The sequence below is a fragment of the Oncorhynchus tshawytscha genome, linkage group LG10, assembly GCF_018296145.1.
Source record: "Oncorhynchus tshawytscha isolate Ot180627B linkage group LG10, Otsh_v2.0, whole genome shotgun sequence".
Classification (NCBI taxonomy): domain Eukaryota; kingdom Metazoa; phylum Chordata; class Actinopteri; order Salmoniformes; family Salmonidae; genus Oncorhynchus; species Oncorhynchus tshawytscha.
The window spans coordinates 12,090,360-12,108,989 of NC_056438.1; the positions used below are offsets into that span (position 1 = coordinate 12,090,360).

At 38.8% G+C, this 18,630-nt stretch overlaps 2 protein-coding genes across 2 annotated transcripts in view; one reads left to right on the forward strand and one right to left on the reverse strand.

Annotated features, from left to right (window-relative positions):
* Nucleotides 1-10,752, forward strand: part of LOC112236602 (Rho GTPase activating protein 36) — a 153,195-nt gene extending 142,443 nt beyond the window's left edge. Inside the window, exons 10-13 of the mRNA XM_042329323.1 lie at nt 1,675-1,854; nt 1,939-2,027; nt 2,753-2,994; nt 9,005-10,752. Coding sequence (XP_042185257.1) covers nt 1,675-1,854; nt 1,939-2,027; nt 2,753-2,994; nt 9,005-9,387 — 894 coding nt within the window. The 3' untranslated portion in view covers nt 9,388-10,752. The remainder of the gene's footprint in view (nt 1-1,674; nt 1,855-1,938; nt 2,028-2,752; nt 2,995-9,004) is intronic.
* A 2,125-nt stretch (nt 10,753-12,877) lies between these two features.
* On the reverse strand, nt 12,878-14,884 carry LOC121847416. The gene is made up of 2 exons (XM_042328135.1): nt 13,859-14,884; nt 12,878-13,580 (listed from the first exon to the last, which is right to left on the reverse strand). Exons 1-2 carry the CDS (start codon nt 14,161-14,163, stop codon nt 12,902-12,904), a joined length of 984 nt encoding a protein of 327 aa, XP_042184069.1. The 5' UTR covers nt 14,164-14,884; the 3' UTR covers nt 12,878-12,901.
* Nucleotides 14,885-18,630: the final 3,746 nt, after the last annotated feature.

Below are 18,630 nucleotides of genomic sequence, written 5' to 3' on the forward strand. Positions count from 1 at the left end.
CCCATCTCTGTGTGTGTAACCCATGTGTCTCTGTGGGTATCTAACCCATCTCTGTCCCATCATCTACACACTTCATGTGTCTGTCTATCATTCTGTCCACATGTCTATCATTCTGTCCAGCTGCTCCTCATTCTGTACCACCTGTCTATCATCCTGCTCCGCCTCTATCATTCTGTTACACACTGTATCAGAGCCACTGTCCACAGGACACCATTCTGTCCACATGACATCATTCAGGTCCACAGGTCCAGGTCATTCTGTTCACATGTCTATCATTCTGTTCACCTGTCTATCATCCTGTTCACCTGTCTATCATTCTGTTGTGTGTCTATCATCCTGTTCACATCATCTTATCATTCTGTTCTGTCTATCATCCTGTTCACCTGTCTATCATTCTGTCCACCTGTCTATCATCCTGTTCACCTGTCTATCATCCTGTTCACCTGTCTATCATTCTGTTCACCTGTCTATCATTCTGTTCACCTGTCTATCATTCTGTTCACCTGTCTATCATCCTGTTCACCTGTCTATCATTCTGTTCACCTGTCTATCATTCTGTCACCTGTCTATCATTCTGTTCACCTGTCTATCATTCTGTTCACCTGTCTATCATTTTGTTCACCTGTCTATCATTCTGTCCACCTGTCTATCATTCTGTTCACCTGTCTATCATTCTGTTCACCTGTCTATCATTCTGTCCACCTGTCTATCATTCTGTCCACATGTCTATCATTCTGTCCACCTGTCTATCATTCTGTTCACCTGTCTATCATCCTGTTCACCTCTCTATCATTCTGTTCACCTGTCTATCATTCTGTTCACCTGTCTATCATTCTGTCCACATGTCTATCATTCTGTCCACATGTCTATCATTCTGTCCACCTGTCTATCATTCTGTTCACATGTCTATCATTCTGTTCACCTGTCTATCATCCTGTTCACCTGTCTATCATTCTGTTCACCTGTCTATCATCCTGTTCACCTGTCTATCATTCTGTTCACCTGTCTATCATCCTGTTCACCTGTCTATCATTCTGTTCACCTGTCTATCATTCTGTTCACCTGTCTATCATTCTGTTCACCTGTCTATCATTCTGTTCACCTGTCTATCATTCTGTTCACCTGTCGATCATTCTGTCCACCTGTCTATCATTCTGTTCACCGTCTATCATTCTGTTCACCTGTCTATCATTCTGTTCACCTGTCTATCATTCTGTCCACCTGTCTATCATTCTGTTCACCTGTCTATCATTCTGTTCACCTGTCTATCATTCTGTCCACCTGTCTATCATTCTGTTCACCTGTCTATCATTCTGTTCACCTGTCTATCATTCTGTTCACCTGTCTATCTCTTTCCCTGTCAGCTTATGTCTGTTTCTCTATTTTTTTCTCTCTCTCTCTGTCAGCATTTGTCCGTCCTCAACAAGTCAGCCTCCCTCCCTCTCTCTCTCCCTCCCTCCCCCCAAGAGGAAAACATAATGGATTTTGGGTTCAAACTTAAACCTCTTAACTCTCTTTCTCTTTTTTCTCTCTGTCTCTCGCGGTCTCTCTCTCTCTCTCTTTTTGTCTCTGTGTCTCTCTGTAGCTTGTACTGTAACTAGCCTAGCCTACACAGTAGGTAGACCTAATATGTGGTCTCTCCCCCTAACCCCCTCTCACTCTCTTTCTCTGCAGTTCCTAGGCAACAAGATGACAGCAACTAACCTGGCGGTGATATTTGGTCCCAACCTGTTGCAGGGGGAGAGGGGCGGAGGGGACAGGGAGATGAGTCCTCATTCCATGGACATCGAGGACAGCGCCGCCATCATCAACGTCACCCTGCAACTTATACAGAACTATAAGCAACTATTCACGGTACCAAGAGTGTGTGTGGGGCTGGGGGGTTAGGTGTGTGTGTGTGTGTGTGTGTGTGTAAATCTCCTGTCCTCTTCTCCCCAGGTGTCAGCAGAGCTCCAACAAGAGGTGCTGATGAGTCTCATTCAGACAGATCCTGACATCATCGACTATCTTCTCCGCAGGAAACTCAGGTCTGTTTCATTTCAGGGCCCATAGTAGGAGCGTGGATCAGGTTTCCCCTGCCTATTTTTATTTATTATGATCTAAAAGGCCAAACTGGTCCTGGATCAGCCCTTCAGTTGTCTCTGAATCCCAGTGTTGTGTGTTTATTGAATGTATGTCTGCCTTTATCACCAGCGCTGCAAGACTTCCTGCAACGTGAATAATAAAATACTCTCTCCTCCGTCTCTTTCCTCTCCTCCTTCTCCCTCCCCCTCTCCTCCGTCTCTTTCCTCTCCTCCTTCTCCCTCCCCTCCCTCTCTTTCCTCTCCTCCTTCTCCCTCCTCCTCTCCTCCCTCTCTTTCCTCTCCTCCTTCTCCCTCCCCCTCTCCTCCCTCTCTTTCCTCTCCTCCTTCTCTCTCCTCCTCTCCTCCCTCTCTTCCTTCTCCCTCCCCCTCTCCTCCCTCTCTTTCCTCTCCTCCTTCTCCCCCCCCCTCTCCTCCCTCTCTTTCCTCTCCTCCTTCTCCCCCCCTCTCCTCCCTCTCTTTCCTCTCCTCCTTCTCCCTCCCCCTCTCCTCCCTCTTTCCTCTCCTTCTTCTCCCTCCCCCTCTCCTCCCTCTCTTTCCTCTCCTCCTTCTCTCTCTCCCTCTCTTTCCTCTCCTCCTTCTCCCTCCCTCCTCCCGCTCTTTCCTCTCCTCCTTCTCCTCCCTCTCCTCCTTCTCCCTCCCCCTGTCCTCCCTCCCTCCCACGGTGACAGTCACCTGGCGGTGGGGACAGTAGATTCTACGGGGAGTCGGCGGGACACGGGGGTGTCTCTGGACTCTGTGGGGTCATTCAGTGATAGCCTGTCACCCCTGGAGACCCCCTCGCCACTCTTCAACTTGTCCCCCCTGGAGCCCCCCTCTCCCCTCTTCAACCCTGACGGGCCCGGGGACGGCAGCCTGACCAGTGAGGTGTTCTTTAACCTGGAGGCGCTACGACACCACAACAACAAGAAACGTAAGTCGCGGGTCATAGAGGGGACACCTCTGTTGCCACACCCTTATTTGTTCTGTTGCTATGGTTACGGCTAGGCTTAGGGTTAAAGACACACTCCAGCTATTTTTTTTACTTTTCCTGTTGAAAAACAAAACCCCATAAATACAGTAAAGTACACGTAATTAAGCGTAAACAATTGGTTTTGAGCAAAATAGTATTTTTTAAACACAACTGCAAACCTCAAGGACTAGGTCTGGTGGGAATCTGTGATTTCATTGCCCTCCCCCTGGTTTGAGTAACAATAGAGGAGCAATAGAGAACAAAAGAGGAAAGCCTCCCCCCAACTTATCTGGACCACCTATTGAGATGGGCCTTTTGTTAAGACAGAGTTAGTATTAGGATAAGGGTTATGGTTGCGCCGGGGTGTGGACAGGAAGCTAGAGTTAGGGTTAACATAATAATAATAATAATAATAATAACAACAATACACACCGTACCAATTGATAAGATTGTAATAAGAAATACCATTCAAAATAACATTGTAAAAACAAACATTGTAGATAACACTGTAATAGCAAAGTAACAACATTCTAAATACTATTGTAACAACATTCTAAATAAAAAGTAACAACATTCTAAATAATAATGTAACAACATTCTAAATAAAAAGTAACATTCTAAATAGCATTGTAACAACAAATTAACAACATTTTAAATAACAAAGTAACAACATTCTAAAAAGTAACAACATTCTAAATAACAAAGGAACAACATTCTAAATAACAAAGTAACAACATTCTAAATAAAAAGTAACAACATTCTAAATAACAAAGGAACAACATTCTAAATAAAATGAACAACATTCTAAACAACATTCTAAATAAAAAGTAACAACATTCTAAATAACATTGTAACAAAGTAGCAACATTCTATATAACAAAGGAACAACAATCTAAATAAAATGAACAACATTCTAAACAACATTGTAATAACAAAGTAACAACATTCTAAATAAAAAGTAACATTCTAAATAACAAATGAACAACATTCTAAAAAGTAACAACATTCTAAATAACAAAGGAACAACATTCTAAATAATAAAGGAACAACATTCTAAATAACAAAGGAACAACATTCTAAAAAGTAACAACATTCTAAATAACAAAGGAACAACATTCTAAATAATAAAGTAACAACATTCTAAATAAAAAGTAACAACATTCTAAATAACAAAGGAACAACATTCTAAATAACAAAGGAACAACATTCTAAAAAGTAACAACATTCTAAATAACAAAGGAACAACATTCTAAATAAAATGAACAACATTCTAAACAACATTCTAAATAAAAAGTAACAACATTCTAAATAACATTGTAACAACAAAGTAGCAACATTCTAAATAACAAAGGAACAACATTCTAAATAAAATGAACAACATTCTAAACAACATTGTAATAACAAAGTAACAACATTCTAAATAAAAAGTAACATTCTAAATAACAAAGGAACAACAATCTAAATAAAATGAACAACATTCTAAACAACATTGTAATAACAAAGTAACAACATTCTAAATAAAAAGTAACATTCTAAATAACAAAGGAACAACATTCTAAAAAGTAACAACATTCTAAATAACAAAGGAACAACATTCTAAATAATAAAGTAACAACATTCTAAATAAAAAGTAACAACATTCTAAATAACAAAGGAACAACATTCTAAATAAAAAGTAACAACATTCTAAATAAAAAGTAACAACATTCTAAATAACAAAGGAACAACATTCTAAATAACAAAGTAACAACATTCTAAATAAAAAGTAACAACATTCTAAATAACAAAGGAACAACATTCTAAATAAAATGAACAACATTCTAAACAACATTCTAAATAAAAAGTAACAACATTCTAAATAACATTGTAACAAAGTAGCAACATTCTATATAACAAAGGAACAACAATCTAAATAAAATGAACAACATTCTAAACAACATTGTAATAACAAAGTAACAACATTCTAAATAAAAAGTAACATTCTAAATAACAAAGGAACAACATTCTAAAAAGTAACAACATTCTAAATAACAAAGGAACAGCATTCTAAATAAAAAAGTAACAACATTCTAAATAAAAAGTAACAACATTCTAAATAAAAAGTAACAACATTCTAAATAACAAAGGAACAACATTCTAAATAACAAAGGAACAACATTCTAAAAAGTAACAACATTCTAAATAACAAAGGAACAACATTCTAAATAACAAAGTAACAACATTCTAAATAAAAAGTAACAACATTCTAAATAACAAAGGAACAACATTCTAAATAAAATGAACAACATTCTAAACAACATTCTAAATAAAAAGTAACAACATTCTAAATAACATTGTAACAACAAAGTAGCAACATTCTAAATAACAAAGGAACAACATTCTAAATAAAATGAACAACATTCTAAACAACATTGTAATAACAAATGAACAACATTCTAAATAAAAAGTAACATTCTAAATAACAAAGGAACAACAATCTAAATAAAATGAACAACATTCTAAACAACATTGTAATAACAAAGTAACAACATTCTAAATAAAAAGTAACATTCTAAATAACAAAGGAACAACATTCTAAAAAGTAACAACATTCTAAATAACAAAGGAACAACATTCTAAATAATAAAGTAACAACATTCTAACTAAAAGTAACAACATTCTAAATAACAAAGGAACAACATTCTAAATAACAAAGGAACAACATTCTAAAAAGTAACAACATTCTAAATAACAAAGGAACAACATTCTAAATAACAAAGTAACAACATTCTAAATAACAAAGTAACAACATTCTAAATAAAAAGTAACAACATTCTAAATAACAAAGGAACAACATTCTAAATAAAATGAACAACATTCTAAACAACATTCTAAATAAAAAGTAACAACATTCTAAATAACATTGTAACAAAGTAGCAACATTCTAAATAACAAAGGAACAACAATCTAAATAAAATGAACAACATTCTAAACAACATTGTAATAACAAAGTAACAACATTCTAAATAAAAAGTAACATTCTAAATAACAAAGGAACAACATTCTAAAAAGTAACAACATTCTAAATAACAAAGGAACAACATTCTAAATAATAAAGTAACAACATTCTAAATAAAAAGTAACGACATTCTAAATAACAAAGGAACAACATTCTAAATAACAAAGTAACAACATTCTAAAAAGTAACAACATTCTAAATAACAAAGGAACAACATTCTAAATAACAAAGTAACAACATTCTAAATAACAAAGTAACAACATTCTAAATAAAAAGTAACAACATTCTAAATAACAAAGGAACAACATTCTAAATAAAATGAACAACATTCTAAACAACATTCTAAATAAAAAGTAACAACATTCTAAATAACATTGTAACAAAGTAGCAACATTCTAAATAACAAAGGAACAACAATCTAAATAAAATGAACAACATTCTAAACAACATTGTAATAACAAAGTAACAACATTCTAAATAAAAAGTAACATTCTAAATAACAAAGGAACAACATTCTAAAAAGTAACAACATTCTAAATAACAAAGGAACAACATTCTAAATAATAAAGGAACAACATTCTAAATAACAAAGGAACAAATTCTAAAAAGTAACAACATTCTAAATAACAAAGGAACAACATTCTAAATAATAAAGTAACAACATTCTAAATAAAAAGTAACAACATTCTAAATAACAAAGGAACAACATTCTAAATAACAAAGGAACAACATTCTAAAAAGTAACAACATTCTAAATAACAAAGGAACAACATTCTAAATAACAAAGTAACAACATTCTAAATAAAAAGTAACAACATTCTAAATAACAAAGGAACAACATTCTAAATAAAATGAACAACATTCTAAACAACATTCTAAATAAAAAGTAACAACATTCTAAATAACATTGTAACAACAAAGTAGCAACATTCTAAATAACAAAGGAACAACATTCTAAATAAAATGAACAACATTCTAAACAACATTGTAATAACAAATGAACAACATTCTAAATAAAAAGTAACATTCTAAATAACAAAGGAACAACAATCTAAATAAAATGAACAACATTCTAAACAACATTGTAATAACAAAGTAACAACATTCTAAATAAAAAGTAACATTCTAAATAACAAAGGAACAACATTCTAAAAAGTAACAACATTCTAAATAACAAAGGAACAACATTCTAAATAATAAAGTAACAACATTCTAACTAAAAGTAACAACATTCTAAATAACAAAGGAACAACATTCTAAATAACAAAGGAACAACATTCTAAAAAGTAACAACATTCTAAATAACAAAGGAACAACATTCTAAATAACAAAGTAACAACATTCTAAATAACAAAGTAACAACATTCTAAATAAAAAGTAACAACATTCTAAATAACAAAGGAACAACATTCTAAATAAAATGAACAACATTCTAAACAACATTCTAAATAAAAAGTAACAACATTCTAAATAACATTGTAACAAAGTAGCAACATTCTAAATAACAAAGGAACAACAATCTAAATAAAATGAACAACATTCTAAACAACATTGTAATAACAAAGTAACAACATTCTTAATAAAAAGTAACATTCTAAATAACAAAGGAACAACATTCTAAAAAGTAACAACATTCTAAATAACAAAGGAACAACATTCTAAATAATAAAGGAACAACATTATAAATAACAAAGGAACAACATTCTAAAAAGTAACAACATTCTAAATAACAAAGGAACAACATTCTAAATAACAAAGTAACATCATTCTAAATAACAAAGTAACAACATTCTAAATAAAAAGTAACAACATTCTAAATAACAAAGGAACAACATTCTAAATAAAATGAACAACATTCTAAACAACATTCTAAATAAAAAGTAACAACATTCTGAATAACATTGTAACAACAAAGTAGCAACATTCTAAATAACAAAGGAACAACATTCTAAATAAAATGAACAACATTCTAAACAACATTGTAATAACAAAGTAACAACATTCTAAATAAAAAGTAACATTCTAAATAACAAAGGAACAACATTCTAAATAACAAAGTAACAACATTCTAAATAAAAAGTAACAACATTCTAAATAACAAAGGAACAACATTCTAAATAAAATGAACAACATTCTAAACAACATTCTAAATAAAAAGTAACAACATTCTAAATAACATTGTAACAAAGTAGCAACATTCTAAATAACAAAGGAACAACAATCTAAATAAAATGAACAACATTCTAAACAACATTGTAATAACAAAGTAACAACATTCTAAATAAAAAGTAACATTCTAAATAACAAAGGAACAACATTCTAAAAAGTAACAACATTCTAAATAACAAAGGAACGACATTCTAAATAAAATGAACATTCTAAACAACATTGTAATAACAAAGTAACAACATTCTAAATAAAAAGTAACAACATTCTAAATAACAAAGGAACAACATTCTAAATAAAAGTAACAACATTCTAAACATTGTAATAAAAAGTAACAACATTCTAAATAACATTGTAACAACAAAGTAGCAACATTCTAAATAACAAAGGAACAACATTCAAAATAAAATGAACAACATTCTAAATAACATTGTAACAACAAACATTGTAGATAACACTGTAATAGCAACGTAGCAATATTCTAAATAACAAATAAACAACATTCTAAATAACATTGTAACAACAAAGTAGCAACATTCGAAATAACATTGTAACAACATTCTAAATAACATTAACAACATTCTAAATAACATTGTAACAACAAACATTGTAGACAACACTGTAATAGCAAAGTAACAACATTCTAAATAAAAAGTAGCAACATTCTAAATAACAAAGGAACAACATTACTTTGTAACAACAAAGTAACAATCCACAAAACATTGTATTAAACACCATTCTAAATAACATTGTAACACCATTCTAAATTAAAATATGTAGAATAACAACACATCTCTCCCTCCACAGGCTCCAACGTGATCCTGTCCAAGTCCATCGGCCAGATGAGACAGTTTCATTCCAACCACAACCTCCTGAGTCTGTCCCAGTCCTCTAGCAGCTCCAGAGTCCACCCAGAGGACAGCTACCATGCCCAGGAACAGAGGGCTCCACTGGGGGAAGATCTGAGCTTCACCCTGGGGGCTGCCTCATGCTCCAGCCTGGGAGGACAGGGGGATAACAGTGTCTGGGTGAGGCAGACACCCCAGGAGGAAAGAGAGAAACAGGTGGCTAACAGTGTCTGGGTGAGGCAGGCGCCCCAGGAGGAGAGAGAGAAGCCATCTCCAAGTCATTCCAGTTATTTCTGGGACTTCTTCACAGGGAAGAGCTCGGGGTCAGAGACCATGGTATGATAGGACACGACACTGGGGGGTGCGGTGGAGGGGTGAGTGCATTCCAGGGGCGGATTGGGACTAGAAATCGTTGGAGCAGCCCACCGGGCTTTTGTCGGTTCTGCCAGTTTCTAGGCTGATGGAAGGTGGTTTGACCATGGACTCTATGGGGGCGTCCAGTGGTAGCCTGTCACCTGACCATGAGAGAGAGGGTATATACACGTGTCAGACAAGCACAACCCAAACAAACATACTAAACACACTGTTTAAATACTAACACTGCTTGGGACTAACATTACCAAGGAATTTTATAGATATATTTTTTTACTATTGTTCCTATATCTCCTTTGGACTCTGTGTGATGCGGCTGCAGACTATGTTATGGTACACTATCCCTTATTACAGTACAGCTTTTTACTCAGCTCATGAATTAAGTTTGAAACATTGGTTACAATTATGGGGGGGGGGGCTTCAGCTTCTGATGCAAAAAAAACAAGAAAATGGGGACTCTTCTTTCTATTCCACAAGAGGGCAAACTTTACCACACCTCGTATATACATCATCTGGCTGCTGTGAACTGGACCCATTACCCCACTTCACAGGACGATTTGAATTAACTACCAGGGACAATATGGCCGTAGATATGTTCTACAACTAAAGACATTAGTTAAATAAAGTTTACATTTAAAAAATATTTTAAAAAGACCTACCTAAAGATTCTGGGAATGCTGTGTACTGTACATACCTAGCTGAAGATGGAGAATGCTGTGTACAGACCTACCTGAAGATTGAGAGAGAATGCTGTGTACAGACCTACCTGAAGATTGAGAGAGATTGCTGTATACAGACCTACCTGAAGATGGAGAGAGAATGCTGTGTACAGACCTACCTGAAGATGGAGAGAGAATGCTGTGTACAGAACTACCTGAAGATTGAGAGAGAAGGCTGTGTACAGACCTACCTGAAGATGGAGAGAATGCTCTGTATAGACCTACCTGAAGATTGAGAGAGAATGCTGTGTACAGAACTACCTGAAGATTGAGAGAGAAGGCTGTGTACAGACCTACCTGAAGATGGAGAGAATGCTCTGTATAGACCTACCTGAAGATTGAGAGAGAATGCTGTGTACAGACCTACCTGAAGATTGAGAGAGAATGCTGTGTACAGACCTACCTGAAGATGGAGAGAGAATGCTGTGTACAGACCTACCTGAAGATGGAGTGAGAATGCTGTATACAGACCTACCTGAAGATGGAGAGAGAATGCTGTGTACAGACCTACCTGAAGATTGAGAGAGAATGCTGTGTACAGACCTACCTGAAGATGGAGAGAGAATGCTGTGTACAGACCTACCTATAGATGGAGAAAGAATGTTGTGTACAGACCTACAGTTATAGTTGGAAGTTTACATACACCTTAGCCAAATACATTTAAACTCAGTATTTCACAATTCCTGACATTAAATCCTTGTAAAAACTCCCTGTGTACAGGTCAGTTAGGATCACCACTTTATTTTAAGAATGTGAAATGTCAGAATAATAGTAGAGAGAATAATTTATTTCAGCTTTTATTTCTTTAATCACATTCCCAGTGGGTGAGAAGTTTACATACACTCAATTAGTATTTGGTAGCATTGCCTTTAAATTGATTAACTTGGGTCAAACATTTTGGGTAGCCTTCCACAAGCTTCCCACAATAAATTGGGTGAATTGTGGCCCATTCCCCCTGACAGAGCTGGTGTAACTGAGTCAGGTGTGTAGGCCTCCATGCTCGCACAAGCTTTTTCAGTTCTGCCCACAAATTGTCTATGGGATTGAGGTCAGGGCTTTGTGATGGCCACTCCAATACCTTGACTTTCTTGTCCTTCAGCCATTTTGCCACAACTTTGGAAGTGTGCTTGGGGTCATTGTCCATTTGGAAGACCCATTTTCGACCAAGCTTTAACTTCCTGACTGATGTCTTGAGATGTTGCTTCAATATATCCATATAAATTTCCTCCTCATGAAGCCAACTATTTTGTGAAGTGCACCAGTCCCTCCTGCAGCAAAGCACCCCCACAACATGATGCTGCCACCCCCGCGCTTCACGGTTGGGATGGTGTTCTTCAGCTTGCAAGACTCCTTTTTCCACCAAACATAACGATGGTAATTATGGCCAAACAGTTCTATTTTTGTTTCATCAGACCAGAGGACATTTCTCCAAACAGTACGATCTTTGTCCCATGTGCAGTTGCAAAACGTAGCCTGGCTTTTTTTATGGCGGTTTTGGAGCAGTGGCTTCTTCCTTGCTGAGCGGCCTTTCAGGTTATGTCGATATAGGACTCGTTTTACTGTGGATATAGATTATTTTGTACTCGGAGACAGAACACATTTTCTTCCTCCTTCCTGAGCGGTATGACGGCTGCTTGGTCCCATGGTGTTTATACTTGCGTACTATTGTCTGTACAGATTAACGTGGTACCTTCAAGCATTTGGAAATTTCTCCCAAGGATGAACCAGACTTGTGGAGGTCTATAATTTTCTCTCTGTGGTCTTGGCTGATTTCTTTTGATTTTCCCATGATGTCAAGCAAAGAGGCACCGAGTTTGAAGGTAGACCTTGAAATACATCCACAGGTACACCTCCAATTGACTCAAATTATGTCGATTAGCCTATCAGAAGCTTCTAAAGCCATGACATCATTTTCTGGAATTTTCCAAGCTATTTAAAGGCACAGTCATCTTAGTGTGTGTAAACTGTAAACCCACTGAAATTGTGATACAGTGAATCAAGGTGAAAAAATCTGTCTGTAAACAATTGTTGGAAAAATTACTTGTCATGTACAAAGTAGATGTCCTAACCGACTTGCCAAAACTATAGTTTGTTAAAATGAGTGTTTGAAAAAGGAGTTTTAATGACTCCAACCTAAGTGTATTTAAACTTCAGACTGTACCTGAAGATTGAGAGAACGCCCGTGTATAGGCTACAAGAGACACACCTGTTATAGCAACTTCTACTTTATGATAACCTCTTCCTTACCATGTAAATGTAGTATTTTGTCACTTTAAAAAAAAATTGTATGCATGTGTATTAGTGTTCTTATCACTTTAAGTTGTGTTGAAATTAAACACAATACTTGTTCCATGAGGTACTTGCTAAACGGATATTTAGATCCTTCACCTTGGCAATACTATTCTATACTTTAACAAGCGAGAGTCCCTCAAGGTGTAGCTAAACCTTGACGTTTGTCTATTTTGTTTGACAGTTGTATCCTACAAGTATTAAAATGTACAATTGTTGCTTCGTCATTCTTTTTTTTGAATACAAATGGGGGGAAATATCTTCAAGGGGGTAAACCAGATCTTAAAAGACGAAAGAGGGTTGTTGATTCCCAGCTTTGTGAAGCGAGAAGACGTCGGTCATCATTCAGGTCCCTAATGTGAATTTCTGTCGTATGTTCTTTTGATTGTCGTGTAGTTCTGGAAAAGACCTGACTGTAGAACACAGATAGGAGTCAGCAGAGAACGCAGCAACATGAGAGAAGAGAACATCTCATTTTAACCAGTAAAAAAAAGCTGTACATGTTTGTCAGTACTTATAAAATGTACAATGTAACAGAACAGAACACACTGTACCCCCAATACACACTGTACCCCCAATACACACTGTACCCCCAATACACACTGTACCCCCAATACACACTGCTCCTGGGCCGAGACCACACTGTACCCCCAATACACACTGTACCCCCAATACACACTGTACCCCCAATACACACTGTACCCCCAATACACACTGCTCCTGGGCCGAGACCACACTGTACCCCCAATACACACTGTACCCCCAATACACACTGTACCCCCAATACACACTGTACCCCCAATACACACTGTACCCCCAATACACACTGAAACCCCCAATACACACTGTACCCCAATACACACTGTCCCCCCAATACACACTGTACCCCCAATACACACTGTCCTGGGCCGAGACCACACTGTACCCCCAATACACACTGCTCCTGGGCCGAGACCACACTGTACCCCCAATACACACTGTACCCCCAATACACACGGCTCCTGGGCCGAGACCACACGGTACCCCAATACACACTGTACCCCCAATACACACTGCTCCTGGGCCGAGACCACACTGTACCCCCTATACACACAGCTCCTGGGCCGAGACCACACTGTACCCCAATACACACTGTACCCCCAATACACACTGTACCTGGGCCGAGACCACACTGTACCCCCAATACACACTGCTCCTGGGCCGAGACCACACTGTACCCCCAATACACACTGCACCTGGGCCGAGACCCCACTGTACCCCCAATACACACTGCTCCTGGGCCGAGACCCCACTGTACCCCCAATACACACTGCACCTGGGCCGAGACCCACTGTACCCCCAATACACACTGCACCTGGGCCGAGACCACTCTGTACCCCAATACACACTGCACCTGGGCCGAGACCACTCTGTACCCCCAATACACACTGCACCTGGGCCGAGACCACTCTGTACCTCCAATACACACTGCTCCTGGGCCGAGACCACACTGTACCCCCAATACACACTGCACCTGGGCCGAGACCACTCTGTACCCCCAATACACACTGCACCTGGGCCGAGACCACTCTGTACCCCCAATACACACTGCTCCTGGGCCGAGACCCCACTGTACCCCCAATACACACTGCACCTGGGCCGAGACCACTCTGTACCCCAATACACACTGCACCTGGGCCGAGACCCACTGTACCCCCATACACACTGCACCTGGGCCGAGACCACTCTGTACCCCCATACACACTGCACCTGGGCCGAGACCACTCTGTACCTCCAATACACACGGCTCACTTTCTCAACGTGTACTCCAACTTAAATGACTTTGTACAGAAGAGCAGAATCAGCTTCAATTCCATTTACATCCATGGCTAATTAAATAAGTGAAGTGGACATCCATCGAACGAGTCTCCCATGTCAAGTTTAGTTGACTGGCATTTGAAATGGAATTGACCCCACTCTTTTTAATATAGTTTGGTTAGAAAGATAAAATAACCCTGTAAAGTCGTTCAAAAGAAGAAGATTGTACAGACAGAGCATATTGGCTTTGCATCATGATTATTTATAAAAAGTGTATTTAGTTTGGCGAGGGAGTGCTGTCATATTGGCCAGGTAATATATCTAGGACCAGGGAGTTTTCCCTAAACTTGGGCCCTAGATATTAGTTAGTAGCTATTACTAGGGTCCAGAGTTTTTCCTGGTTAGGTCACGAGGTCAAGAAAAACGCTAGACCCAAATTGAACATTGGCGATCAAGTTAACACATGGACCTCTATTTCAAGCAATTAATTATACCACAATAATATCTTATATTTACTCATGGTAAATATGTGTTTCAAACAGTACCTTATTCCCTATTTAGTGGACTACTTTAGACCAGAGCCCTATGGGTAGTGCACTACTTTAGACCAGAGCCCTATGGGTAGTGCACTACTTTAGACCAGAACCCTATGGGTAGTGCACTACTTTAGACCAGAGCCCTATGGGTAGTGCACTACTTTAGACCAGAGCCCTATGGGTAGTGCACTACTTTAGACCAGAACCCTATGGGTAGTGCACTACTTTAGACCAGAGCCCTATGGGTAGTACACTACTTTAGACCAGAGCCCTATGGGTAGTGCACTACTTTAGACCAGAGCCCTATGGGAAAACGTGGTCAACAGTAGTGCACTAAATAGGGAATAGGTTGCCATTTGGAACGGATCATCTCCGATTTATTACCCCCAAATAATTCCAAACCACATTCATCTCAGATGCCTACACAAGAATGGTAGGACTAAATTAGTCAAATATACATATATATATTTCTTAAAGACATATAGGAAAGTCAACATAACATTTGTAAATAATTATACTTAAATAAAAACAACAGACCCTTGTTTTAATATAGGTTGGTCCCCATCCTGTTTAACATCACTTTCCATCTCATCCATTTTATGAAGGTGCGGTGGTATGGGTGCGTCCCAATATTCCCACTCTGGTGCACAGGGCTCTGGTCAAAATCAGTGCCCTATATAGGGAATAGAGTGCCACAGGGCTCTGGTCAAAATCAGTGCCACAGGACTCTGGTCAAAATCAGTGCCCTATATAGGGAATAGAGTGCCACAGGGCTCTGGTCAAAATCAGTACCCTATATAGGGAATAGAGTGCCACAGGGCTCTGGTCAAAATCAGTACCCTATATAGGGAATAGAGTGCCACAGGGCTCTGGTCAAAATCAGTGCCCTATATAGGGAATGGTCAAAATCAGTGCCACAGGGCTCTGGTCAAAATCAGTGCCCTATATAGGGAATAGAGTGCCACAGGGCTCTGGTCAAAATCGGTGCCCTATATAGGGAATAGAGTGCCACAGGGCTCTGGTCAAAATCAGTGCCCTATATAGGGAATAGAGTGCCACAGGGCTCTGGTCAAAATCGGTGCCCTATATAGGGAATAGAGTGCCACAGGGCTCTGGTCAAAATCAGTACCCTATATAGGGAATAGAGTGCCACAGGGCTCTGGTCAAAATCAGTGCCCTATATAGGGAATAGAGTGCCACAGGGCTCTGGTCAAAATCAGTGCCCTATATAGGGAATAGAGTGCCACAGGGCTCTGGTCAAAATCAGTGCCCTATATAGGGAACAGAGTGCCACAGGGCTCTGGTCAAAATCAGTGCCCTATATAGGGAATAGGGGTGTCATTTGGGACACTATGTGTCAGCACATTTAAGGAAACAGAACAGCTGAAAACACCTTTACAGACTGATCTGTGGTCTGTTTTAGAGGGTTTCCAACCTAAATGGTGAAGTTGAGGAATAATGGTAAAGGTAGATCCCACAGATCCTAGATCTGTGCCTGGGGGTCAACTTCAACCTGAACCTAAAAAGACCCAACAGCTAAAATGACCTTTGAACTCCTTTCATACATGGAGGGGCTGAGTCACAATAGTTTAACGCAGTGTCCTCTCCTCCAGTTTCCTTTCCTTCATCTGCGCTGATGTGAAAGGACTGGACTGGGGAAAGCAAATACCCAGTGTTTATACCTCACTGCAGACAGAGAGGAGATGGAGAAACCCCGTTAGACAGAACCAGGAAGTAAAACAGGATTCATTACAGACCAGTGTTTATACATCACTGCAGACAGAGAGGAGATGGAGAAACCCCGCTAGACTACTGAGACAGAACCAGGAAGTAAAACAGGATTCATTACAGACCAGTGTTTATACCTCACTGCAGACAGAGGAGATGGAGAAACCCCGTTAGACAGAACCAGGAAGTAAAACAGGATTCATTACAGACCAGTGTTTATACATCACTGCAGACTGAGAGGAGATGGAGAAGCCCCGTTAGACAGAACCAGGAAGTAAAACAGGATTCATTACAGACCAGTGTTTATACATCACTGCAGACGGAGAGGAGATGGAGAAACCCCGCTAGACTACTGAGACAGAACCAGGAAGTAAAACAGGATTCATTACAGACCAGTGTTTATACATCACTGCAGACGGAGAGGAGATGGAGAAACCCCGCTAGACTACTGAGACAGAACCAGGAAGTAAAACAGGATTCATTACAGACCAGTGTTTATACATCACTGCAGACGGAGAGGAGATGGAGAAGCCCCGTTAGACAGAACCAGGAAGTAAAACATGATTCATTACAGACCAGTGTAGTGTGTCGGTAACATATGAAGCTGCTAGAGCTGAACAGTATTTACGGACCATTAGGCTGCATTTCATGTCCCTCTAAGCTAGGCTGGAATACACACTACAGAAAGCTGTTTTTCAGTACTGTGTCCTGCTCTGTGTGTGTGTGTGTGTGTGTGTGTGTGTGTGTGTGTGTGTGTGTGTTCGCAGGTCGCTTAATCCAAACACAAAAATCAACCCAAGTGTGTTGGCCGTGTGTGTGTGTCAATCGCACTGTCAGCAATAACCTATAGAGAAAGAAAGGAGTCAAACCACTGTTTAATACACACACACGAGAATAGGGTATCCTTTGTGACTCAGAGAGAGTGAACCATATAGGCTGAGGAGTGTACTAGTGTTTACTAGGTAGATAGGTCTACAGTAGGCTAGAGGAGTGTACTAGTGTTTACTAGGTAGATAGTAGCCTGTAGGCTAGAGGAGTGTACTAGTGTTTACTAGGTAGATAGTAGCCTGTAGGCTAGAGGAGTGTACTAGTGTTTACTAGGTAGATAGTAGCCTGTAGGCTAGAGGAGTGTACTAGTGTTTACTAGGTAGATAGTAGCCTGTAGGCTAGAGGAGTATACTAGTGTTTACTAGGTAGATAGGTCTACAGTAGTGTTTACTAGGTAGATAGGTCTACAGTAAGGCCTAAGTTAATGAGTTTAACTCTCCCACACTCCAAATGCGCCTATGAGACCCTACAAGCCAAAGTAAAAAAATAGTGCACTATGTAGGGAATAGAGTGCCATTTGGGTAGGTTGAGACCCCAGGACCTGTGTACGGGCCAACCAATGAGAAGCCAGTTCCTTACTGTACATTCAACTTAACACAGGACCCACTCTAGTCCTGGCTAATATAATATATAAAACACCTCCCATGTCAGAGCTATGGATCAGGACCTGTATTCATAAAACCTCTGATCTAGGATCAGGTCCCTGTCCATAAGAATCTGATTGGTTATGATCTACATGGCCAAACCAATACTCGATCAGCACTCCTACTCAGAGAAGCTTTATGAATATTGGGCCATATTCCATGTTACTCTCTGTTGAGAGAAATCAGTTCCGTTCCAAAATCTGCACTAGCATACTACTTAGAATATATTGGGCATGCATACTTAGCAGTGTGCTGGTATAGATATTGGGACGTAACCTATAAAGAGTGAAGTTAGTTACTCCAACTGGCAGTGTAACACATATTTAACATTACCAAACAACAGCTATGTTTGGTTAACTTGTGCGTTCAAAAAAACAACATGCTCTGATTGGAAGGTTCAGATCAGATGACAGGAAGTGGAGGAGCTAAATGAGAACCTACTCCATATCTAGTGCAGTACGTTTGGAGTGCACTAGATAAATAAATAGGGTGCCATTTGAAACACTGCCATTGACACCAATGGAGGAACTTGCTTGATTAGGAGACAGACAACATACATATGTGGTTGGCAGGCGTTTTGTAGTGTGTGTGGTATAGTTTGCTGTTGTTGCCAGAGGGGAGCTAGAGAGCACACGTGTCCCTTCAAAAACAGATGCAGCTTTTGGCATCCAA